The following is a 26,955-nucleotide window of genomic DNA, read 5'->3' on the forward strand; positions in this document are numbered from 1 at the left end:
AAGCTGCATATGATTGAGACGGTGCCAATGGTTTAACTGATTCAGAACTCAAAATGAAAGATCAGAAAATTTTATGCGGAGAAAAAACAAATAATCGAACTGTTTTGGATCGGGATATTTGGTCCCGGTGAATAATAATAATAATAATAATAGAAAATATTATTACATGGAAAAAAAATTGGAACCGCTTTAAATCGGGACATTTGAACCCGACGTGAATCGAACACGCAACCTTCTGATCTGGAGTCAGACGCGCTACCATTGCGCCACGGATCCTTGGTATAAATTTGGCCACCTAAATATTATAGATTAAAACAATTCTCTTTGAAGTTTTAATTGGAATGCTTACATATATCATAATAAAAAATAAAATAAAAGTGTGAATATGTAATGCCTCCAACTATTGCAATATGCTATTCAACTCTCGTCCATTATTAAATAAACATAATACTTCCTCCGTCCATTAATTTGTATTCTAATTTTCATTCTGGTCTGTCCACCAATTCGTGTTCTACCCATTTTTAATAATTATTTTCTTAACAAATAAATCACTTTTCAGTAAAAGTTGTGCCTTTTTCTTCACTCAAGTATAATTTATCTTAAAACTCGTGTATCTCCCCCTAGAATACGAATTGGTGGACGGAGGGAGTAGTTAATAAATAAAATTAATTTGAAGGGTTAGATAATTTATTAAAATTGTGACAAGGTGTGAGTTCCAAACAAAGTGACCATTTTCGGGTTGTGATGGGTGTTGTCGCTGCTAGGAAGGATTGGGCTGATGTGCAGAGCAGGTTTAGGAGTCGGGCGATACCCAGGTGTAAAGGGTGGCACACCAGAGTGGACGCTCCGTTTTTCAATGAAATGTGCTCGTCGAGGGGCTGGTATGGTTGTGAGAGATGAGAATGGTGCTTTTGTAAAGGCTAGAGCTGTGCATTTTCATGGCTGTCCGAGAGTGGAGAAGGGCGAAGTTATGAGTCTTGGAGAAGCACTTTCTTGGATCAAAGAGATAAGGTGTTCTTTAAAGTTGATAGCAAGCTAGTGTACGATGGTGTGAATTCTCAGCGGAATGATTATTCAGAGCTAGGCGCTATCTTGCTTAATTGTAGGGAAATGTTGGATGCAAATGACAACTTTTGTTAGAAGAGATGCCAATGAGTTAGCCCATTTGTTTGCTAGATCTTCTAAGGATATTATTGTTGCACATATTTGGGATGAACCTCCAGCTTTTGTGGAGAGTCTTCTTCATGTTCTGTGTGTCTACGTTGATTAATAAAAGGTGTTGTGTTCCAAAAAAAAAATGGCAGTTGACCCATTTTCTAAATTGATTACTAAAATATTTCAATGGAAAATATTAGAATAATAATACACTATCTGGCAGGCAAAGTCTATTACAAATAAAAAAAGAATAATTGTTAAGGATAGGTCCAATAATTACAAAATGGGACGTTAGGGTCATCTCTTGAATGACAAATACTAGCAATTCGAAACCACATACACCTTAGAATTCTCCTAATAGCTTTGATGCGGGTGTCGATGGAGAAGCATCTGATTCTTAAGTTGATAATGATCGAGAAGTAATTGTAAAAATCAAGTATATATATATCATAAAATAATGAATAATAAATAAAGAATTGAGAGAGAAAGCGTTATCGTCAGGAAAATTTTAGAGAATAGTCTAACAATTGAATTATTAGAGTAAGTCACGTGTAGAGTGTGAAGGCATGGAAACTAAACGAGGATTGCATGGAGTGCTATGAACGTGTGAGAGTAGATGTGAGTATGAATACGATGATCCATTTGATAAAAGAAGACTTTATTTATACGAGAATGTATGACGACTAGTATTGCATCTATATGTACGCTTGAATCCTAACAATTTCAATATTTTAGGATGAAATCCCTTTGTCTTTCCCTATCTTATCTACCAAGTCGTCACCTTTTTCAGTGCTAGATTTTATGAGTCTGCATGTAGTATGAGGGTCGATTAAATAGGCTTATCGATCGATATAAAATTAGTTTGATCGATTTGATTGGGATGATTCATTGAGTCTAATAATTTAGCCAACTGAATTTATACCAAATTTATCCACTACAATAATACTTATATAAACTAAGTTAGGATGTTAAAATTAAAATTTGTAAGTTACAATTAAATATTATAAAAAAAAATAGATAATCATTACCTGTGGCGAGCTTTTAATAATATTATTCCGATTGGTGTGAATCTGAAACAACACAAGGTGCCGGTGGATGGTGTGTGTGGACGGTGTCACAGCCGTTGGGAGCATGGGTTGCTCTTTTGTCCTATATATGGTGCGCAATACTTGGAAAAATTCGAGTTTCTGGCGGATCCTTAAGCTTGTTTATGGACTGCCGCTAATTGATATTGCTGAGATTAGTTTGCTGTGGAAGATTATGCTTTATGGTGTATGGTTTTACATTGATTATGGTGTTTTGTTTGTGAGTTAAATCATGGCAAAACTCAACCTGAGCAGATGCCATCTAGGCTGCCTTACATGCGTTTTGTGCTATGAAACCCACCTTTACGGTGGAGAATTTGATGGGGATGCGGCTTCGGAGCAGGTCTTGGCATCCACCGTTTGAGATGTGATGTCGATGCCCTCTTTGATCCGCAGAGGAGGAGTTATGGTGTAGGCGTGGTGGTGCGAGATCATTTGGGTGAGATCTGCAAAACAGGTCCATGCAAGCACCAATCCGTTACGTTGATGATGGAGATTATGGCGGTCGTGGCTGGGATTACGTGGTGTCTTGAGTATGATATTCTTCCCATTGAATTGTTTATTGATTCTATGATGGCGGCGCGGGTGATGGCTTGCCGGAGAGATGAGGGTGTTTCTTACTGGAGAATATTCTAGACATTCTTATTATGGCTCGTTCGTCTATGCTTATTAGTGTTAATCATATATATATAGGGAGGCGAATATGGTGGCTCATACTCTCAGCGCAATTTGCATGCTTTTGTCAAAATCCAATCAGTTGTATTATTGATTTTCCTCGTTGACTTCGCGTTTTGCTTGCTGACGATCTTTCTTAATTAATGGGCATGTTTCCGGTTTCAAAAAAAATTAAAAAAAATAGATAATCATGTTCCCAAAAATATTTCGCACAAAACACTTAATACCAAAATTGAATTATCACAATTTTTCCTTATAAGTCATAACTATTCTTTTTTTTTGTTTTTTTGCGCTGTCCCACTATTTTGTGTGTACTACCGTGTACCACTCTTAATTTATTATAATTTTTAATTATATTTTCTTCAACTTTAATTTATTATGTTGTAATATTATAGAAAAATAATTAACAAGGGTTCACTCATTCAATTAGGGTTTATAATTATTTTTATTATATTTATTTGAATTAATAATTGATTATTTGGGTTCATTAATTCAAAGTTACGGTATATGATTTTTTTTAATTTCAATTTTTAGTTATAAATATTAATTAGAGTTCATAATATAATAATAGTTTTTATTTTTATAAAAAACAATTATAAAATAGATAAATTAAGAGTGGTACATAGTAGTACACACAAAATAGTGGGACAGAGGATCTCATCTGTTTTTTTTTTTTTTTTGTCTCTTTCTTTGCATATATATTTTACTTGTTTTTGTTTATTTTTATTCTAAATAAAATATGCAATATGTATTTTAGTTAAAAATTTATGAAGCAAAATTTATTTTGATACGTATTTTGACACGTAGTATTAATTAACAAAATAAATTTGAAATGAGCATGTTATAATCGTTTAAAATTTCAACATATTTTTTTAAATAATTGCATATATTTTCATTATTAGCAATATAAATTGAATAATTACTTTGTCTGCATGTATTAAGCAACTTCAAAGAGTTATGTAATTTTTTTTATGTAAATATAAGATGCATATATTATACTTTATATGAAAAGAAAAGTGCATCATTCTTATTTTCTACAAAAGTTATTTAGCAAATTTCATAAATATTTTTGACATACCTAATTCCTACATAAACATACAAATTTTGCCTATTATCTATTTATTTAATGAATCATAGGTTTATATTCGATTTTACACACTATAACTTTTTATTATTAATTCCTTTTTTATTTTTATTTTTGTGGGGGGGGGGGGGTGGAATTCATTTATTATGTATTCATAAATCCCATAATATCCAATGATATTTATTTTACAAATTTTTTTGTAATCATATTTGGTGAATCGTGAATGAACGGGTGGTGATTTAAATGGTGAATTGTGGATAGATTACGGATTTTACCTAGTGTTTGAACGTGAAAGTTTAGAGAAAGTTGAATTGCTGGGAGAGAATAGATTTGTTGTTGTATTAGTAAAAGAGCACGTTGTTTTACATAGGAGGAATGCATGGGGTATTTATAGAGTACAATTTGAAGGGTAAAATAGTAATTTCGCCTTTGGGGTCATGCATCCCGCATGATCGAGGGTATAGTGGTAATTTTGCCCGTAGATGGGCAATTCCTCTGCTCTGGCGCTTTCTAGATAAAACGGTCACTCCTACCACTGACTATCTCGCGTAATAGATCATTCCTCTGTCTTTGGTGATTCCTCTGATTAAGTCCATTCCTCTGGCGAGGTCCATTCCTCTGACCCTAGTGATTCCTTTGGCGAGGTCAATTCCTCTGATCCTAGTGATTCCTCTGTCCGAGTTCATTCCTTTGCTCCGCATATATTACTCATCATCAATATTTTATCATTGTCCATTCTCATAAATACATTAATACTTAGAGTAGAATATTTTTTATTTTATTTTTCTCTTTTTAACGACCGAAAATTCGGTCGTTAAAAATAAAAAATCGGTCGTTAAATTTAACAACCGAAAAAACGGTCGTTAAGACTCGGAATGACGATGCAAACAACGACCGAAAAAAACGGTCGTTAAATCGGTCATTAACAATATTAACGACCGATTTTTGGATTTTAACGACTGAAAATTCGGTTGTTAGAGCCACATTATCTTGTAGTGTTAAGTATACGTGCATAATCTATATATATAAATTAAAATTTTTATTTTTATTAACATATTTATTAATTTATAAAATGAGATATATATTTTATATTGAGAGATGAGAAAAAAAGTAAAAAAAAATATTAAAAATTAATTGTAATAATATTAAATTAAATTAATATTTATAAAATATTTCATATATATTGTGCAAAATACTATGATAATTCTTGTGCGATGTGTGGTTACTGGTATACCTTTAGAAAGTATATAAAGGAAGAGACGAATTGTTTTAGTTATTACCAAAGTTCCGTATATATCCCAAAAGATTGAGAAGGAATATTAAGGGAATAAACCTTAGCCGTTTACTTTTATTTCTATTGTTTTCTGCCCCCAAATACTATGTGTCTATGTGATTAAATAATTTACCTCAAAAAAGTATGTGATTATATAATTAACAATTTTTTTAGGGGATAATTAACAATTTTTCTGAAAGTAGAAGTATTTGAATATTCTACGTAGAGCCCAAATATATGATGTAACATTAGATATGATATGTAATAGTTATAATATATGATTTATAATCCTAATCGGTATAGGAAATATACTTCTATAATTTATAAAAGGACCATAATACATGGGGATGAAGGGGGATTAACGCCAATTCAGAAGACGTGCCTGTCTCTTTATTGTTCATTCATAGGTTCAAACTACAAATTGAAGACCAAAAAGTAACTGGAAAAAGGTATTTATTTATATTCTTAACTTCTATGTATAGATTTAAATAAATCCAGGTTTCATTAATTTTATGTTTTCATATTCAAAATAAAAATCTCAAAACACCATTATGTACTCTATATTCGATTCTCCTCATTTTCTCATGAATTATAAATTATTTCACCTCTTATTGTCATTCAAACACAAAGGTCAATTTTTAAGTCTACAAACAACTTATTCATATTCTTGTCAAAAGAAAACAACTTAGTCATATTGAATCATTAGAGTATTTTTGTATTAATCCAAAATCAAATTAAGAATTCAACATATAAAATTTTCGAAACCGCAATATTGTAAAACAATCTAATGCACAATTTATGTTTGAAGTAATTTGCTTTGGTACATATTGCAGTAGGTTTAGTCAATCCATAAAAAAACTAAGTGAAAAAGTAGATTCATTTATTTCTAAATTTAATTTAATTACTTTGGAATTTTCTTTTACTTCCAATTTTCTTAAAATTAAAAATCCCACTGCACGTTTCTTTCTTTCTATTTTTTTCAAGTTTTTTACTTCTTACAGTCACCTATCGTGATTTGATCTCTTCTGCTCTGATTGGAAATAATATTATTCAAGTAGGCAACAGCTAATCAATTTTGACCTACTCACGTAGAGAGAGAGAGAGAAGAGGAGAGAGGGGTTTCAATGGCCAGAATGCTAATGAGCTTTCCGACCATCGACGCCGGCGTCGGAGTGCTGCCGGCCAACTGGTGGGATGAGATCAACGAGTCCGTCGAATGGCAAGACGGAATATTCTACTCTCTCTGCGCGGCCTATGCCCTCGTTTGCTCCGTTGCCCTTGTTAGTCTACAATAATATTCTTGCTATTTCAACTCTACCATATAGTTTTTGTTGACTTTTTGCTTGCGTTTGAATTCAAGTTAGTGATTTTGCTTTGCCAAACTTCTCTTTCTTGGAAAACGGAAGCTTGAAAACTCAAATATAGGAGCTTGTTATGATCAGCTCAGCTAAATAGCTTTTGATGCAATTTTTTTTATCATAGCGCATTCATATATGTGTAGGTAGTTTTCTTATCAAGTTGAATTCGCGTTTATTCCTCCCGAATACCGGGGCATATGAACTGAAAATTTTGGGGCTAATTTGAGCTGGGCTTACTGCGTTAATTTCGATGTATTTAATCAATATTTACTGATACATGGCATTCTCTTTTCTCTCAAATTTTAGCCCCCTATCACACTAATTCCCAGGCTCCGCCCCCTGGATAGAACTTTTTCCCAAAGCTAAATCCAATCACTCTTTTGAGGGGAATTAGTATAGTGCTTCCTATTGGTCAACTCTTATTGGAATCTTGTCGAACTAGATCCATGTTATGGAAAATTTTGAATGTTACTTAAGACTTTTGGTGATCAAATTTTCTTGATAATTGAAGTTTTTAATGCAGGGCACTTTAAGTTCACGATAGTTGCTAGTTGTAGATTTTAGTGGCTGAAAACACTGTATTGCTTAAAAAAATTACAGTTGACTATCTGCAGAGACCATATTGGGAGTCAGCATATCTTATAAATTACATAATCATAGTTTAGATGTTGCAGAGCAAAAAGAGAAGTTACACAGTTACCTGTATTATGGTTGTTGCAATCTATATTTTGCACTCTGTATCCATGGATACAAGCCTTTTCTTTTCTACACGGCCACCTCTAAGTTTCAGCTGTCACAAATGCAATATAAGTTTATAGTTGTTTTGGCTTGCATGTACCCAGTTATTGGAGATTAAAATTAATTTCATTATCTTTTTTACCTTTATCAATTTGATTTGCAAATAAGTATAAGTAGATTGTATCATCTATCTACTTATTCTATGTTCGTGATGATATCGAACATTTTTTTGTTTATTTTTGGAACTTAAATTTTTGTATGTAATTTGGAACCACTTATTGGACCTTTCCCAAAGGTGTTTTCATTTTGATAAACATTTAAGAGAACTAGAGAAGTCATTTTTCCATACCTCCCACTTGTTTGATTCTCAATTTGGACCAAATAATAGTTGAGGGAACCAGAAAGAGGAAAACAAGTCAAAACCATATGTAATTTCTTTTTTCTTTGTAAAGTTTACCAGCCTCAAGTCGGGATTTTTTATCATACAAATCTTGTAACTAATCTTATATTTCTTGCGTGTTTTTAATGTTTTTCCATGTGAGTTTCTAGATCATATATTTTCAGCTTAAAAATATTGTTGAATATGATATGAGCATGATTCCATGTCTGGGCTGTGAGGACTTCTTTGCAAGAGAATGTTTTCCTAAAATGATGTGAATTTTCTTTCTGTAGATTCAATTGATAAGAATTGAACTTAGGGTTCCTGAATATGGTTGGACCACGCAAAAGGTTTTCCACCTCATGAACTTTATAGTAAATGGAGGTATGGACCACGTAAAACTTTTACATCATACATATTCTGATATTCTACTTGTTCGACTAATCATTAAATCACTAATTGCAGTGCGTGCTATTGTGTTTGGATTTCATAAGAATGTCTTTCTTCTACATCCGAAGGTAAGATCCTGAAGTACTGTTTACTGTTTTGATGTGATCTTCCCTGATTAGTCTGTGCTTCAAGTTACTGCCCTGTTATACTCTGAGCTATTTGGAAGTAAGAATTTTAAAGAGCATTACAACGCCTTTCTAGATCACTAAAGGAACAGTCCTAGATTAACAAAAATCCAATGATATAGCTAACAATGTTTATGATGGATGTGTACTATACAGTGTCCATTTTAATATGCTATCATTAGATAAATTGAGCAGGCAAAATTTAATCAAATTTTCTGAGCGACAAGGAGTGCAATTGGGTTTTGGTGGAACTCATTGTCTTACTGAGAACATGTTTTTTTACCATTTTGTGATGGATTGTTTGATTCAGTTAAAAGGTGTCAGTTTCTAGATGTCAGAAAATTTCTTTTAGGGTCTCCCTGTACTGGATTATCAATGGAAATCATATGGATTTGCAGCGCAACCCTTTTATAATGAAGTGATTTGGTGATGCTAGTTAAACATTACACATGGTTCATATTATACACCATACTAAATTTAATTTCCCCCATTTCAGGCGCTCTCTTTGGTTTTGCTGGAGTCTCCTGGCCTGCTCTTCTTCTCCACATATACTCTTCTTGTTCTTTTTTGGGCAGAGATATATCATCAGGTATAAGTTATTTTTCTAGTTAATTTTCTGACAATTAAAGATTGAAAACTTAGTGTAACGATTTCCAGAGCACCTCTATCCTGATTAGAGCTCTGCTCGTATTTTTTTGCCTATGAGTTGTACATACAGTTGTCAAATGAGGATTCACTAACATTTCCATCCATATCATTTTTCAGGCCAGAAGTCTGCCGACTGATAAACTAAGGATCTGTTACTTCGCTATCAACAGTGGAGTATACTTTGTACAGGTTCATAACACCACTCTTGTTTTACTGATTTCTTGAATTGCGTTGACTATTTGTGGAACACCATATTTTAAATCTTGCATTGATCAGTTATAGATGTTTGTCTGATGTTTCTTGGATCTCTTGAAATCCACATCATGCTTGGCCTATTCTCCACTAGATCCATGGGCTTCTATTTTCTCAACTCATTTACTACACCTCAGCTTTTTGCACATCAGTCTGGTGATACCTGTAATCTGGCTTCTCTCATCAGGCTTGTATATGGGTGTACCTCTGGATAGATGATAACAGCACTGCAGAATTCGTTGGAAAAATATTTATTGCAGGTTAACTATTCCTAGTCCTATTTTATCTCATTTTCAGATACACAAAAGTTGAAGCCTTTGCCTTTCTTGGTTTGCCTGTGATATCCATAGTCCACTGGTCTGATCTTCCTTAAATCTTCTGGTCTCTGCAGTGGTGTCATTTGCAGCTGCATTAGGATTTCTGCTGTATGGAGGAAGGTGAATGTCAAAAGTTTTCATGTTGGCTGCTTTTCTTTCTAAGCAAAATTTATATACTCCTTTTGCCTTCTTAAGACCTTAAATTAAATTTCTTCACACTTGTGTGTATCTTGTCATTTTTCTTGTGCAGGTTATTTATCATGCTAAGACGCTTCCCTATTGAATCTAAAGGGAGGAGAAAGAAACTTTATGAGGTTTGTGTATATCTATATGTTGACTGGAAGGTTTCCATACTGTTAGATGGATTTAACTGAAGTGTATTTGTGTATTTATATACCAGAAACGATTTCAGTGTTCACAATAGCATCTCTAGTTACACTGGATATTTTTATTTTTGTTTTTGATCTGCATGTTGTGCACAGATCGAAGTTTCATTAATAATGAGAACATGAAACTTGAAATTAATTTATTCATGATGGCGGCTAGTCAAATTGGTACTGACTTTTTAAGTGTAGCAACATAACCCAGGTTTTGTTAGTTATTGCTCAAAACTCACACATACTAGTAACTAAACTACCCATTTTTCATTTAATTATTGAAAATCACAGTCCAGTCTAGACAATCATGCAGGCTAAAAGATTTTTGAAATGACGAAGTGAACTGTTGATTCAATATATATGGGAATGTACTTTGAGCATCCTTGCTTTTGATATCATCCTCTATTGTTGTTTGATGAGTTATATGTACTGATTAGTATCCATTGACAGGTTGGATCCGTAACTGCTATATGCTTCACTTGTTTCCTTATAAGGTGCTTTGTGGTAAGGGTTCGATTGTCCTTCACCTTATTATTTTAAATTACATGAATATATGATTAGTTTTGCTTGGATTTTGTTACTTGTCACTTTAAGGCAACCGCTTTGTACCCTTTTTTCTTAAACTCAAAAAAGAAACCACATTCAGTCAATGAGAAAAATCAATAGTTGCAAGATTCTACATTCAAGATGGAAAAACCCCATCATATCCCACAAAGGCAAGAAGCATGTGGCAATATGATGTGCCAAGTGAGACATTTTTCATCTTAACCACACACCCAAGAGAAAAAAGATCTTTGAAGTCCAAGTTCTTGAACACTCCAAATCTACAATTGACCAAGTAACTCTATATGACACCAGTGTTGAATCTGGAGCAGTTACCCTTTTAGCACGGTTATTTTGACGAGTTGCCTTAATAGTTTTCACCTCCAGAATTCTATTTGGTCAGTAGTCCTGAGTGAATGAATATCCAGCCTCAGTACAACTTGGGGAAATTTGATCGTGCCTAAAGACCCGAAGCTCAAATGTGCCTTTAATGAGATGGACTTTTCTTCCCCTGTTGCTCAACTTACCTCAATATTGAGATGCTTCGTTTTTTTTTTTGAGTTGCTTATCTTTCTCTATTGATCCCTATTATTTACTTTCTACTGCAGGTTATGCTCTCAGCCTTTGATTTAGATGCATCACTTGATGTGTTGGACCATCCAGTTCTGAATGTAATCTACTACACGGTATGGACATCCTCTCTGAAGGGCTGAGCTAAATTTCTGTAAAATAATACACAATTCTGATATACGTTGTCGTCTGCAAAAAACAGCTGGTTGAGATTCTTCCTTCAGCTCTTGTCCTGTACATCCTGCGCAAGCTGCCTCCAAAAAGAGTACCATCAGCACAGTATCATCCAATCCGGTAGTCAATGCATGAAAAGCCCATATACATCAATTTGTTGGCATTCTTGGCAAGACCAAATTGGAGCCTTGAAGCAAACCAGATTTATTATCACTCTGGGTTGGCTCTGGTCATGATATTTCATTTTGCGTGCATTTTGTGGGAGTCTGATGTTGACGATGCTGATTAATTAAATTCTTGGTTTCTGTGGTGTTGACAATTTTGCTATTTTGTCGGCCTCACGGTTTGCTTTGTACTCTGTAGAACTTGGCCTTTCTGTCACCACAGTTTGTAGTTGCTTGTATGGTTTCAAGTTAAATAATTGTGGAGGTTTAGAATTCTCATGCACGTCTCAATCAGAAAAATGTATTGATTTTACTTTTTAAAAATATTTAAATACTCCCGTTGTCCCCATTATAAGTGTTCTATTCTATAAATGACAAATTAACCATTAAAAAGTGCTACTATCAACCAATTTTTTATTTTTTCTTTTATTCTCAGTGTCCAAAAATTTTGTATCACTTATAATGAAATACAAGAGTATGTTTTACCAATATGTGAGGGAATAGAGAGCTATTTGGGTATTTGCTAGACATACATATTGATTGGCTGGTTCATGGTCGCATGATATCACTAGAAGAAAAACATTAAATATTACATGAGCCCAAAATGGAGGTGAATCGATATATCCGAAACCTTGATTGTTTTGATAGCAGAGTCACCCTTAAAAACAACATCTTTATACAGTCGAGGCTAATTTGCTAACTGTGGTGGGACACCAATGTAATTAACATGCTAACTCAATGTCCTTAACACTATTGACAAGGGATCCGAAATCAATCCTCACATAAGTTGAAACATTTGCTCAACACCAGACACCATCACCTCAGTATTTCACCGAGGTGGAGCGTCGTCCACTGGTGGAGCAGCAAATCTCACAGCTGCAGGCCTGGCCGCCACTACAGGCTCATCAGCAAATAATGACCGTATGACTGCCGGAGTTCTCAGTGGTCGTCGACCTGTCATTCTTGGGTATACATCTTCAAGAAAATAGTAAGCATGACCCGCTATCATTCCCTGAGCCAAAGAAACATCTCTGTAAATGACAGAAGTATACTTCGCAATCCATAGATATGAGAGGGAAATGAAAGGCTGTATAATTTTCAATGTGAATACATTCTTCGACATGCATCGGAAGAAATTATTAACTGAAAAGCTAGTGGAGACACATATATTGTGGTCATTATATCAACAAAGTCAAAGGAAATGTCAATTAACCCAAAGAAATGCAGCTTTTAGCCCCAGATAAAATATGCTGAACCCAGTTGAAGATCCCTATGTCACATAGATCCCTGTAAACGCTCAGTTGATGCTGGTATGTAGTCCAGATTAATACTGCATAAACCAAAAATATTACCCTAAGGGCCGTTTACTTTTACAGATTTGACTAGATAGACAAAAATAGTATAGGCTAATCCATTACTCCCTCCGTCCACGAAAGAACTTCCTATCTTTCTTTTTTGTGACGTCCACAAAAAAACTTCCTACCTTATAATTACTTACTTTTCACTTTTTCACAACTCTTAATATTAATTATAACACATTTCACTACTACCAATACACTCAAAAACTTTTTCTTCACTCTCAATACACTGAATAATTGTTTTTTCTTAAAACTCGTGCCACTCCCTCCTAGGAAGTTCTTTCGTGGACGGAGGGAGTATTTACTAAGATGGATTGGAACTTTGGCATATCCCAACGCCCTTGATAATTCCTATCATTTGAGCTAATCTTGTTTGATTCATATCCCATTAAAAGGGTGTGATTGGAGAAATCCTAGTAATGAAGATGAAAAAACTCGATCATGAAAAGTACACGCTCCTCCCTAAATGCCAAGCAATTATCAAGAGGAACTCAATCGCAATAGTCACACGTACCAGAAGATCCACCCAAGCACTAGCACCAACAAGGACAGAAAATCCAAGAAGCACCTGTTGAGGTCAACAGAAGTGACACACATCACTACGAAATTCATGTAAATAAATACTAAATAGTCAGAGACTGTCAAAGCATGCAATGGCCAGATTATAAGTCCTTATGCATATAATGCAACACATCTAAGGTGTCAAACATATGGCTTAACACAATCAGCCACGAAAAATTCACAAGTGATCATATAAAAGCTAGCAAGCAGGAAATGAAGAATCAAATCAGTAAACACATAACTGGACCCACTCGATATACCAACAAATGGAACAAAAATGATCATATACACAGCAAGAAAGCAGCAGAGTTAATGTCCACATATTTATGAAGTGGCCATAAGATATGAAAATATCTTTACAGGATCATGATATGCGGACATGAGTATAGGGCAGCACCACAAACAATGGCCAATGAATGTAAAGCCACTTACCCATGGCAGATAGGCAGCTGTGAAAGTAAAAAGGCCCAGAAAGCTCATATGAATGAATGGGTTCTGCTTGCTCCACACATATACCTATAATAACAGGAATAATAAAAGATTACAGGAAAGCTATGACAAAATTGATAAATTATAACTCACAACAAGATGCAACTAACCATCATAAAGGTTAAGGAATTGCTAAGGAATATTATCTTAGCAAATGATGCTGAGACATAAGGGATCATTCCTCCAACAAGTACTATCCCAGTTAAAACAGTTGCGCCAAATAACAACATATAGAAGAAATCTGCAGTCCTCCCCCGAAAGGAGTTCTCTTCGAGAAGCTTGCAGTACCGAGCTAGAAAGAACATGTGAAACAAGAAGTCCAAATCTGTCGAGAAAAGGTTAAATTGTGTTACATAAGATAATCGATCCACACACAGGGAAATAAAAAAATAAAATAACATCAGCTCTGGTTTGAAAGTTTTCCCTCTAGAGTTATCACTCAAATTATCATGTCTGAAACCTGAATTTTCGATCACATCAGCAGTTCAAAAAATTCCCTGATCAGTTAAAGTAAAATGACGATGCTTTAGCAATCACTTTTGTTATATTATCAAATAAAAAATCTCTCTTAACGTAAATAGACCACTTGCACTTAAACCTATAAAGTAATTGCAATTCACCTATAAACTATCTGCACTTTCATGGTCCTAAGTTTGAATCCCATAGGTGGCGCAATTACAGGACCACAAAAGTGTAGTTACTTTATATGTTAAGTGCAGTTACTCCATAGGTTAAGTGTAAGGTTCGTAATTTTACAAAAAATAAGGTTTTTACTACAGCCCAACCATTTTATATGTATATATGTATTCTTTGGGTTGAGTTGCAGAAACAATACAAGAAAAAATTGGCAGTTCAGAGTCCTAGCCCGAAAATATTCAGGGTTACCATCCAGGCCCTACTATATCTATATATGGACTCAAGCAAGTCTACTGTAAAAGCATGATAAAAGCAACTATACTCCTGAATTTAATATGCAGTGGACATTGGACAGTAAATTGTAACAGTGCCATCAAACTGTTCTCTAAGATAGTGAATCATATCCATTCATCAACAGAGCACGACCTAATACACTCATCAATCAGTCAAAGTAAACCCTAACTTTTAGAGGAGAGTTGGAGAATTACCCATCTTGCGGAAATACAGAAAATTGGTAATGACGCGCCAGATTTGGTATTGCTTTACCACGAGCTTCGGGTTCAAATAAAGATCATATGGAGATATTATCTGCAAATCGCCAGATAAAAGAAACACCACTGTATTATTTAACACAGAAATGCACAAAATTTTGCATTGGCTTTAACACCATTTACATGTAGCACGAAATAACTAATTCAGTAAACCCAACTTTTTACTATTCTCCGCATAAACCTCATGCTCGCTCTCCTCATTAAATCACGCCCTCGATCAAGAAACTCAACTATTTAATCCATCACACAATAATTCAATAGAAGAGAAGGAATAAAGTATTACTTCGAGAGAGCAACCGATGGTGGTGACAATGGCAGCTGTGAGGTACGAACGCGTAATGATCGGCATCTGCTTGTACCACTCTTCCACTGCTTGCGCCATTCTTGATATCTTTTCAAAATTATCGCAATCAATCAACCAAAAAAAGCAGTTCAAGAAACCCTAGCCCGATTTTCCCCGGCGAAATTGGAGAGATAAAAATGCCGGCAAAACGTTAAAAACCAGATAAGCAGTCCAATAAAAACGAAGGGGCTTGTTCAACACGCTGGAATTTGAATCCGAAAATTCATTTATACATACCAAATGTATCTCTGCATGTGTGTATGTATAGAAAAACAGGTTGTGTCGTGAATATGTATAGATGCGAAATAAAGAACAAACAGACGACGGTAATTTCTCTCTCTGCTTTCGTTGTTTGTTTCTTCTTCTCCGCCTTTGATATTTAGAGCTGGATGTTTCTCTGCACCGCGTGGGGGTTTTTATTTTTAACACGCGTATGGGGCTCGAGTGTTAAACACGGACCAATAGGATGCTGGCTCGAGTTGTGCTGCCCAATAGGATGCATACTAAAGGGGGCGATGATGGCACTAGTTCGTGACTGATTATTTTTTCCCTGCTGGCTGTCGATTCCTTGGCGAGTTTCCACGCTTTTGATTTTTTGAAAATGCGATTTCTATACTGCATGCCTTAATCATTTTAAAGAGTTTCAACTTTCAATAATGGTTCTCCATTTTCCTCCTTGGTGACTCAAAGCCCCGACCAATTATCTAGAGGGAAAGTGTTTGCCAACTGAGATCCGCTTCGTTGTCAAATGACTTGTCATTTGAGCCGTTCATTTTTTTTTTAAGAAGAGAGTAAAATTTTAAAAAAATTATGTAATTCTTCCTCCGTCTCTAAAAGACATTCATATTTTACCATTTTGAGCCGTTTTTCAAAATATGCATTTTAAATTTTTAAACATTATTTTCATCATAATCCCCTTATTTTGTTCTATACTTTTCATATTTACTAAAAAAAAACAGCATGGCCCATTATTACTTTTTGGTCAATTAACTCATTAACCATTGTATAAAGCCTCTTCGCTATTCAAAATAAACTCATTAATGTTTTTTAAAATTCGTGACACTCACACTGCCGCATGTTTTTCGGAGATTGAAGGAGTAGTAAATTTGAACTTGAAATGTTTTAATTCGGGCATTAACCACTATATCATTAGATCAATACACATATATACCTTTTATGATTGATAAAAATATATGATTAAATAATTTTATCTTCGTCACAAGAATTTCTCTAAGTTTACCGTTTGAGTGGAATATGAATCAAGATCTTAAATGATGGAAATTATAAAAGGGCTTTGAGATATTTAAAAGTTTTAATCCATTTTAATAAATAATGTATTAGTTTATATAGGTTATTCTTTGTATTGATAATTAACTTATAGATTAATACTTTGTGTATATAAAAAAATTATATATTATTTATATTGTGCATCGCACATATACATTATCAATTAAATACTTAAATCATTAATCTAAAGGGCAAAAGGGAAGAACTTGGTTTGGAAAAGGGATTGAGCCTATGAATATTGAAGATTGCGGGAAATCTTTGACGTTCAAGCCTAGCGAACGGTGACACAAAGAAATTCTGACGATTTGATCGAAGGAGACGATGGTGATAAGTAATAGAGTGAGTATGCCGATGAATTAACCCATAAAAGAAGTAATTAGAGCAATGAAGACATAAGAGGATGTTATAGCACTCGAAATAAAATTTACAATGTTGGAGGTGTATGAATGAAAACGTGAATACAATGACAAATGAATTTATATTTATTGACAAAATCTATACTAAAGGCGTCGTCATATTTACCTCCATCCATTCGCGCGCTTCTAAGAGTAGATCTATCATTTCACAAGTTCATGCATAATGTGTTGGGTGATAATGCCACCTAGTTTGTTACACTGAGATCCCTCGCTAGTGGTAACGTTTTTCTTCTTTTGACATGGCTATTGCTAATCGTTAATGAGAGCCGCAATCTTGATTTGAGTTAATTTCTTCAGCATTTTATCTTGTTGATCAATGCTGATAGAGGATAGACCTAAGCACTTTTGTTGACTCCAGCGTTGAATTATTGGCTACTATCTTTTCATCGTCGATTCTCCTTTATTAGGGTGTGGAGATTCTCCAAATCCTTCAACCTTCATTAAAGTTAATAATAAAATCTTTTATGTTAATGTGTTTTCAGGCCAAATAGTTCTATTTTGTTTACCAATGGACCTTATCTTTCATAAGCAGCACAAAATCATCCACGTCAATTAAAAATATTCTTTACTAACATTTTTTATTGACGTAATCACTACAATCCTAATTGGACGCTCGTAAATAGAGATGGCAATCGGGTACGACGGGTACTGTAATGGACAAAATTCGTATAGCCCATTTAAATAAATACTCGTGGTCCAAATAATCAGCCCAGTCCAAAAATCAAGTTAGTCCCAATTTTATTCGGCCCATACGCCAAGTCATTAAGGCCCAATCACGTCAAACCCTACAGAGGGCAACGACTTGGAGGAAAAGGCAGGTAGAGGAGACGATCCCGGAAATATCGGAGCAACTAGGGTTTCACGGACGTCCCGGAAAAACCCTAGCCGTCAAGACACCACACTATATAAGAAAACCAACTAGGTCACTCGACCCAGGCAGTCATTCGTATTCTCAGCTATTCCACTTACTCACGCTCTCAACTCTCTTCGCTTGCTCGATCTCTACGCCTCCACGCTCTTACATTCTGGATCGGGGCTTGCTCTGACCAGTCAGGCAGACCAACCAGACAGACCAGTCCAACTGTCGAGATTCACTATCTTATCTTTACTCTATTATTTAATTATCTTTACGCATTATATTCGTTTTTCTTATCAATTAATCCGAATTGTTTGACTGACTTGAGCGTCGGAGGCCCTTCCATCGACACCCCCACCGGTGCTCCTTGAAGGGCTCTAACGTATTTGTGGTTTCAGGTTGCTAGTGCCCGCCGACCCGGACGTGCCCGACGTCCTATTCGAGTGATTGTTGGATCTATCCCCAACAATTTGGCGCCCACCGTGGGGCCCTAGCAATCAAGCGAATCAACGCACTTTCCGTAGATCTCTTCGAGTTAACAATCATGTCGGACGGTCGTGACGGATCTGAAACTCCTGACGCACCCCACGTGGTTGCTCAAACCGATCAGGCTAACCTGGCCGCCCAGGTCGCCGCCCTGACTGAACAGATGAATCAGGAGCGGGAGAGATGCAAGAAGCTGGAAAAGGAGAACGCCAACTTGTATGACCATCTCGAAGCTATGGAGCCCATCGAGATCATCGAACCTCTCGGCTTCCGAGCCCGAGTGTCTTCCATGCAGCCCTTGGGAGACACACCGATCAGTCGTAAGGACGGACCCAACCATCTCGTGATGGATCCGTCATCTTCGGTAAGAAACCGTAATGTGGTAGGTAGTCAGACTGACCCTGGTCGTGCGACTTTGATTGCAGGTGTTAACACAACAACATTTGCGTTGGAGCAAGTACGGGAACTTGGTCAATTCAACCCGGACACCAGAGCCGCAGGAACACTCCGACAAGATGGAACAACCACCACCGGAGGACAACATGCTCGAACCATCTTCACCACGCCGGGCGCAGCAGTGAGCAATGCCGCCGGTGGAGGCGTACAACCCGCCATACTGGGGCTCAACCAGACGGTCACGCCAACCCAAGTTAACCAACAGGCTGACGGACACGGTCCGAGGGAGTTCACCCAGGACCAGTTGTTTACCAATGAATTCGCCCAACCAACCACAACTGGCCCATGCGCAATCAGAGAGGAAGACTTGGCAAGAAAGTTGGCGGAAATGGAGGCCTTGATCCAGCGAATCCCCGGTGTCCCGGCACCCATCCACAAAAGTTCGGAGAACTACTATGCCGACTCGCCATTTGTGGATGAAATTGCCTTGGTGGAAATGCCCATCAAGTTTAGCTTTCCGAGCATGCAAATGTTTGACGGCACGACGGATCCGACCGACCACATCGCTCAGTACAAGCAAAGGATGTTCACTGCCGCAATTCCTCGTGAATTAAGGCAGGCCTGCATGTGTAAGGGGTTCGGTTCTAGTCTGACAGGACCGGCCCTCCAGTGGTACACTAACCTTCCAATTTATTCTATTTCAAGTTTTGCTCAACTAACAGATATATTTGTGCAGCAATATGCTAGTAGCAGGAAACTTGAAAAGATATCGGAGGATCTATACGCCGTGGTGCAACAGCGTGGTGAATCTCTCCGAGACTATATCAGCCGATTCAACAAGGAGAAGGTGTCCATCACCAACTGCAACATCCAGACAGCGGTGACCGCCTTCCGAAAGGGTCTCCTGCCCGACTCAGACCTCTACAAAGACCTCACCAAATACCCTTGTAGAACAATGGAGGATGTGCTTGCCAAGGCATGGGCACAAATCAAGTGGGAGGAAGATCAATACAGCCACCACCGATCTTCACCAAGCAGAAACTCTAGAAGAGACTCCAGGGTGGAAAGGAAGACGAGTGATAGGCGGTCTGAGCCTTACCCGTCTTCACGATAAGAATACCGAAGAAGACAGTATGACCAACCCTACGAGACGCGACCACGTGAAAGGGCCAAGTTACCAGAGTACAACTTGTCCATCTCACCGGCTGAGGCAGTCCTAGCTCTCAAGAATCTAGGCAACAAAGTCAAATGGCCAGAAAAGATGAGGGCACCAGCCGACCAGAGAGATAGATCTAAGTGGTGCGAATTTCATGCCGACCATGGACACCGAACGGAGGATTGCATTGCATTACGATTGGAAGTGGCGCATTTACTCAAAGAAGGTCACCTAACTGAGTTCCTAACAGACAAGGGTCAACACACCCTCAAGCATGGAAATGATAGACGAGACGAGCGCAGAGAAGTCACCCCACCCAACCCGCCAAACCATGAGAGAACAGTCAATGTCATTTCTGGCGGATCAGAGGTTAGCGGGATTACACACTCTGCTGCAAAGAGGCATACCAGGCAAGCCAGGTCTAGCAGAACGAGAGAAAGTGTGACTGGTCAAGCTATGACAGACCAGCCAACCCAGACAATCAGCTTTCAAACTACGGAATCAGACAAGCTTCTTAACCCTCATCATGATGCTCTAGTCATTTCTATTTATATTGCAAATTGTTTAACGAAACGAGTGTTGATCGATAACGGCAGCTCTGCCAATATCATGTTTATTAATGCTTTCAGGGAGATGGGTTTGAACGAGTCAAACATAACTAGGAAGACCGCTGTCCTCATAGGCTTCAGCGGTGAGAGCAAGACAATCGTGGGGGAAATCGACCTTTCCATCTACGCCGAATGGGTCAATTTGTCAACAAGGTTCCTGGTGATTGATGCCCCATCCGCATTCAACGTCATCCTCGGCCGCCCATGGATCCACGACATGGAAGCAGTCCCTTCCACCTTTCATCAAGTGGTGAAATTCCCGACCAAGTGGGGCGTCAAGGAGATCAGGGGAGAACAAAAGGACTCCAGAACCTGCTACCAGACTACCATGAGGACAAAACATGCTCAATAGCAATTACAGGAAGAGGGTTCGTCCTACACCAAGACGGACCAGTCACCACAACTAGAGCAACATGTGCAGCATGGCCAACCAAACCATCCCAACAAGCCCGACAATCGAAAGCGGTCTGCCAGCTTTGCTGAAGAAGAAGCTGTGGAGATAGACGAAATCCAAATCAATACAGACTATCCGGATCACAAAGTCCGGATAGGGGCACAACTCGACCCCAAACTGAGAGAGAAGCTTATTTTATTTCTTACTGAGCATTATGATTGTTTTGCTTGGTCCCATGAGGACATGACAGGGATTGATCCGAGCATTATTGTTCACAGGTTACAGGTAGACCCACATTATCCACCAAGGAAGCAGAAACGAAGGAAATTTGCTCCCGAAAGAAACCAGATCATCAATGAAGAAGTCACAAAGCTTCTACGGAACGGACTCGTCTGGGAAGCACACTACCTCGAATGGCTGGCTAATGTGGTGGTAGTGAAGAAAAAGAATGGCAAGTGGCGCGTGTGTATCGACTTCACAGACCTCAACAAGGCGTGCCCGAAGGACTCGTTCCCTCTACCACATATTGACATGCTAGTAGATGCGACAGCTGGCCATGAGCTGTTGAGTTTCATGGATGCATACTCTGGATACCACCAAATACGGATGCACCCTGACGACGAGGAAAAGACGTCATTCATGACCAACATAGGGCTATGGTGCTACAAGTATATGCCATTCGGATTGAAGAATGCTGGAGCAACGTACCAACGCCTAGTCAACAAGATGTTCGGGAGATTAATTGGGCATACGATGGAGGTCTACATCGACGACATGCTCGTCAAGTCTATCCAGGCGAAGGATCATATTGATCATCTCAGACAAACATTCAGCATCCTAAGGAACTACAATATGAAATTAAACCCTACTAAGTGTTCATTTGGTGTAACTGCAGGGAAATTCCTAGGCTACATGGTGACACAAAGAGGGATAGAGGCCAACCCCGCTCAAATTGATTCAATCCAGAGGATCTCTTCACCGACGTGTGTGAAAGACGTCCAGAAGCTGACTGGGAGGATAGCCGCACTTAGTCGTTTTATATCAAAGTCATCCGAAAGGTGCAACCCATTCTTCAACACCTTACGAAAAGCCAAATCGTTCGAGTGGACAGAGGAGTGCGAATCCGCCCTACAGGAACTCAAGAAGTACCTAGCCAGCCCACCACTTCTAGCTAAACCAAAGGATCATGAAACCTTGCTGGTCTACTTGGCTGTGTTCGATACAGCCGTGAGTGCGGTGTTGGTCAGGGAGGATGATGGAAAGCAATCTCCAATTTACTACGTGAGCAAGTCTCTTTTGGATGCAGAAACACGGTATAGCCAGTTGGAGAAACTAGCTCTCGCATTGGTACACGCAGCTAGAAAGCTATGCCCTTATTTTCAGTGTCATCCAATCCAAGTCATAACCACCTATCCACTCAAGGCCATTCTCCACAAACCAGAACTCTCAGGACGACTGACCAAGTGGGCGGTGGAGTTGAGTGAGCATGACATAACATTCAAGCCACGCACGGCTCTTAAGTCTCAGGTATTAGCAGATTTCTTAGTTGATTTTACTCCTAACCTTACCATGCAGGCCGACAAGGAACTCTGCTGCATGACCGAGCAACCCGACCAAGTCGGAGCTTGGAGGCTATATGTAGACGGGTCCAGTAATATGCGTGGAAGTGGACTAGGTCTTGTCCTCATCTCCCCACTAGGCGATGTGGTGGAGCAGTCCATCCGCTGTGAGTTCAAAGCCACCAATAATGAAGCAGAATACGAAGCCATGCTGGCCGGACTCGGATTAGCAAAAGAAATGGGAGTTAAGCGAATCAGCGTGTTCAGTGATTCTCAGCTCGTGGTCAACCAAATACAAGGCGCTTACCAAGCCAAAGATGCTAAGATGGTCGCCTATCTGGGCAAAGTCAAGGAACTTCAGTCCAGCTTTGAGGAGTTCACCATAGCCCAAGTTCCGAGAGGAGACAACAGCCACGCAGACGCCCTCGCCAATCTTGGGTCGTCTATCCAAGCCGCAGAGCCCAAGACAATCCCGATCATCTGCCTCAAATGGTCAGCCATTCGGAAAGACAAGGAGGACCAGGTGGTGGAAGTATCACCCGAACAGACTTGGATGACCCCTATAACGGAATACTTGGAGCATGACAAGATACCCGACGATAGGAATGAAGCCCGCCGACTTAGGGCGCAGGCCGCCCGATTCTCCATTATTCAAGGTAAGTTATACAAACGTTCTTTTACCGGTCCATACTTAAAATGTATTAACCCTGCAGAGGAGAAATACGTCTTATCTGAGTTGCATGAAGGGGAGTGTGGAAACCACTCAGGTGGAAGAAGCTTGGCACACCGAGCATTAACCAATGGATATTATTGGCCTACCATGAAAGCCGACTCAACCAACTACGTCAAAAGATGCGATAAATGCCAACGGTTCGCTCAAGTGTCACACCTACCCCCGGAACCACTGACCGCCATCACATCACCATGGCCTTTTATGAAATGGGGGATGGATATCGTGGGTAAGCTACCTACAGCACCTGGACAGAAGGTATACATGCTAGCCGTGACAGATTATTTTAGCAAGTGGATCGAGGCGGACTCATTCCACCAAATACGAGATAAGGAGGTCAAAAGCTTCATCTGGAAAAACTTGATTTGTCGATATGGGGTGCCAAAGGAGATCGTCACAGACAATAGATCACAATTCATCAGTGCAGAATTCCAAGACTTTTGTAAGTTTTAGAATATCAAGCTGAGCTTCTCCACCCCAAGGTATCCACAGGCAAACGGACAAGCAGAGTCTTCCAACAAGACCATCATGAACACTCTCAAGAAGAGATTGGAAAAGGCTAAGGGAAAGTGGGCAGATGAACTACCCGGCGTGCTCTGGTCATACCGAACGACCACAAGAACTTCGACAGGAGAAACTCCTTTCTCATTAGCCTACGGAATGGAAGCAGTCATACCCACCGAAAGTGAAGTGCCTACCGCCAGGTACGAGCTCACCACAGACACCGACAATCAAGAGGCTATGTGCCACGAGTTAGACCTACTCGATGAGAAAAGAAACAAGGCGAACATCAGACTTGCCTCATATCAACAAAGTGTTGCCAAGCACTACAACAAGCACATTCGTACCCGAACATTCCAACCAGGTGATTGGGTACTCCGGAAAGTATTTCAGAACACCAAGGAAGCAGGAGCAGGCAAGCTCGCCCCAAATTGGGAAGGTCCTTACCTGATCACTAAGGTAGTCGGACACGGGGCTTACAAGTTACAAACGATAGACGGACGCGACATCAACAATAGCTGGAATGCCATCCATCTCAAGCAGTATCACGTCTAACTCTACACTCCTTTACTTTTTTAGGTCTTACGAGACCCACCCAACTTACTACACGATTACTGACCTTTCCATGCAGGTCAGAACTACATTTGGGCTTGATCCCTTAAAAGGGTATGTAGGCAGCTCTACGGAGCGCAGCCCCCCCACCCCTACCAACCAGTCATCCCTACCATACATACTGCACATCGACTTAGAGTTTTTAGCTTAAGCAACAATTAGCCACACGCTACATTGAAGGGACAACCTCGTGTTACAACACATACCCCAACCAACTGAACCAGCCCTACGTGCACTTAGATAAAGTGGGGAATGAGCGTTACAGTTGGCACAACCAAATGGATCACAACTCGATTAAATATTAAGGGTAAAACCCCAGGAGGCCGGCCAAGCCGGAAAACTTCGAGTTACATAGTAGAGTAGACTAACTATAAGCTTGGCTATCAAACTAGCACAAGCTCATACTAGATGAGAGAATACTAAGGAAAATCGTCCACATAGAGTAGACTCATAGGCACACAGGCCCGAAAGCTCTAAAAGTTAAGATAATTATAAGTCTATTACAAAACCAAGTCAAGTTTGTAGATAATGAAGCACAGTCATCAATCAGCAGAGGGGCCACCAGTACCCAAACCTCCAAGCGAAGCAGCAAGATCCGCAACCTCGGCAGCCTCCTCAGCTCTCCTCTCCATCAGCTCGGCATAAGCCTCAAACATCTTGGCCGTATTCCAAGTCCCAGCCCGACCGTCCAAGTAATCTTGAGCCATTTGGGCCCTAGCCTGGACCTCCCCCTCAGTACCGACAAACTCAAGCTTCTCCGTCAAAAATGAAACCGTAGAGTTAACGGCCTCAAGCTGCTCCTCCAAAGTCTTCGCCCGATCACCTGCTAGGCGCTCAACATCAAGTTGAGTTTGCAGCTCTACCTTCAAACGTGCAATCTCCTCATCACGACCCTTCAATATGTCGTCCAAATCAACCCGCTCAGTTCGAAGTTTCTTCACACTCTTCTCCAGCTCTCGGATCCTCTCCGACAAATGAAGCACGCCCTGCAAACCCTACACAAGCAATAGAGATAACATGAATCAGCAACTAGTCACCCACACTTGAAACAAAAGAAAAAATGATTGAAACTAGTATAACTCCTACTCACCAGAAAGATATGGTCGACAGTGGCATCAGGGGCACCAGACTTCAATCCAACCAAGGCATTGCGGTCCTCCGGCCAAAGTAACTTGCCCAACTCCTTGCGGAACGGGCGGACATCCGCATATGCAGAAGCATCAAATGGAAAGGTAAGACGAATAGAGTCACCAGCCCAATCAGCATTATCAACGTCGTCGCGCCTTCTTTCCTTGCCCTTTCGAACCGGCAAAGTAGAGACCGGAATAACAGGTGAAGAGCGGACCGAAATGACTGTCTCGCTGACCTCGAGATCACTAGAGACCTCGGTCACCTTTTTTTTCTTCCTTCCCGCACGCATCTTCTCCAACGCAGCATCGGGCCCCTTCATCTCAAATCGATAAGACTTCGACATGACACGTGCTGCAAAAGCCCGTTCCTTTACCGTCAGTTCAGGTATGATCTGAGAGCCTTGTCGTCCGTATAAAGTTTCCAAAGACGTAGACAAAAAGACCATACGAGGCGGAGGGCGAGTCGACAAGGAGACCATACCTTCTGAAGTAAAGGAAGTGCCCCTCCACAGCGAACTTTGCCTCAAATTATCGTCAGACAAGATAACCCGCCAATCACGAGCCTCCTCGGGATAGCTCAAGATTTGCTTACGTCTCTCTTTGACACCCAACCGGACAGTAGGATAAGGAAAGTTTTTCAGATCTGTAAAACAATGAAAGAAATACTTATTAAGTCAATGATGGTAGACAAACATACAAATATAGTTCACTTCAACACTCACTAGCAGAACTCCAAGCATAAGGTATCTCAGACCCATCAACCAAACCCAAAGCTTCACAAGATACAAAGAAATACTTCTTTTTCCACCTTGCATGCAAGGTGTCAGCACCCAAGATCAAGGGTGACCTGTTACCCCTAACCTTCAACATATACCGACCAACATCACCTGGATTAGATGCCAGATGATAAGTTTCTAACACCTCAGCCAATGTAATATCAATGTTGTTAATTTCCCCAAACACCTGCAAAGCCATCAAAACACGCCATATAGTCGACATCAACTGACTAGGAGAAATCTTATGGTAGTCGCACATCTCGACAATCAATCTAGGAAGTGGAAGACGACACCCATCTTTAAACATCTGAACATACATGCAGGTCCACCCGGGCAAAACCCAATCAGCTCGCTCAGGGCCTGAAGGAGAATGCAAGCTCACCTAATCTGGTATGTCGTATGATGCCCGGATCTCTCGCAAGTTAGCCAGCGTCACCAATGATGATTCATTATTCTTAAGTATGATGTTGTTAGGGCGACCCCCATCAATCATATCATCGCTATCCACCCCGTTACCAGCCATGTAGTCAGGTTCCCCAGAGCAGTCAGCCATGCTCGGAGCTCCACGACTACAAGGCACCCCAACAGGCACGTCATCACTATCTAAATCGACAACTCTACTCGACGACTCCATAGAAAATCCTCGACTACGAGACATGTCAACCAAGCTACATAAAGCAAAGACGCCAACAAAGTTTACAATAGACACACACAACAATAGACGAAAGATAGAAATGGAGATA

General features: G+C 39.2%; 3 protein-coding genes and 1 non-coding gene across 5 annotated transcripts; 2 read left to right on the forward strand and 2 right to left on the reverse strand.

The window, feature by feature from the left end:
• Nucleotides 1-204: 204 nt before the first annotated feature.
• TRNAW-CCA (transfer RNA tryptophan (anticodon CCA)) lies at nucleotides 205-276 on the reverse strand. The gene has a single exon. It is a non-coding gene; the product is annotated as a tRNA-Trp (tRNA).
• A 5,815-nt stretch (nucleotides 277-6,091) lies between these two features.
• LOC130985763 (tobamovirus multiplication protein 1-like) lies at nucleotides 6,092-11,646 on the forward strand. Its single transcript, XM_057908882.1, has 11 exons — nucleotides 6,092-6,552; nucleotides 8,041-8,131; nucleotides 8,213-8,265; nucleotides 8,819-8,911; nucleotides 9,088-9,159; nucleotides 9,410-9,482; nucleotides 9,614-9,659; nucleotides 9,790-9,853; nucleotides 10,367-10,420; nucleotides 11,068-11,145; nucleotides 11,232-11,646. Exons 1-11 carry the CDS (start codon nucleotides 6,397-6,399, stop codon nucleotides 11,325-11,327), a joined length of 876 nt encoding a protein of 291 aa, XP_057764865.1. The 5' UTR covers nucleotides 6,092-6,396; the 3' UTR covers nucleotides 11,328-11,646.
• Nucleotides 11,647-11,961: 315 nt separating this feature from the next.
• On the reverse strand, nucleotides 11,962-15,776 carry LOC130985766 (derlin-2.2). Of its 2 annotated transcripts, XM_057908886.1 has the most exons (7): nucleotides 15,543-15,776; nucleotides 15,246-15,353; nucleotides 14,900-14,999; nucleotides 13,886-14,100; nucleotides 13,719-13,802; nucleotides 13,240-13,293; nucleotides 11,962-12,379 (listed from the first exon to the last, which is right to left on the reverse strand). In XM_057908886.1, exons 2-7 carry the CDS (start codon nucleotides 15,342-15,344, stop codon nucleotides 12,197-12,199), a joined length of 735 nt encoding a protein of 244 aa, XP_057764869.1. In that variant the 5' UTR covers nucleotides 15,345-15,353; nucleotides 15,543-15,776; the 3' UTR covers nucleotides 11,962-12,196. The 2 variants fall into 2 exon arrangements, with proteins under 2 accessions (XP_057764869.1, XP_057764868.1); XM_057908885.1 differs by having other exon boundaries at nucleotides 15,246-15,776.
• A 4,231-nt stretch (nucleotides 15,777-20,007) lies between these two features.
• On the forward strand, nucleotides 20,008-24,249 carry LOC131025483 (uncharacterized). The gene is made up of 4 exons (XM_057955278.1): nucleotides 20,008-20,760; nucleotides 20,872-23,119; nucleotides 23,177-23,451; nucleotides 23,647-24,249. The coding sequence occupies exons 1-4, from the start codon at nucleotides 20,008-20,010 to the stop codon at nucleotides 24,247-24,249; spliced, it is 3,879 nt and encodes a 1,292-aa protein (XP_057811261.1).
• The last annotated feature ends 2,706 nt before the right edge of the window (nucleotides 24,250-26,955 follow it).

This window comes from Salvia miltiorrhiza, chromosome 5 (assembly GCF_028751815.1).
Source record: "Salvia miltiorrhiza cultivar Shanhuang (shh) chromosome 5, IMPLAD_Smil_shh, whole genome shotgun sequence".
NCBI classification, from domain to species: domain Eukaryota; kingdom Viridiplantae; phylum Streptophyta; class Magnoliopsida; order Lamiales; family Lamiaceae; genus Salvia; species Salvia miltiorrhiza.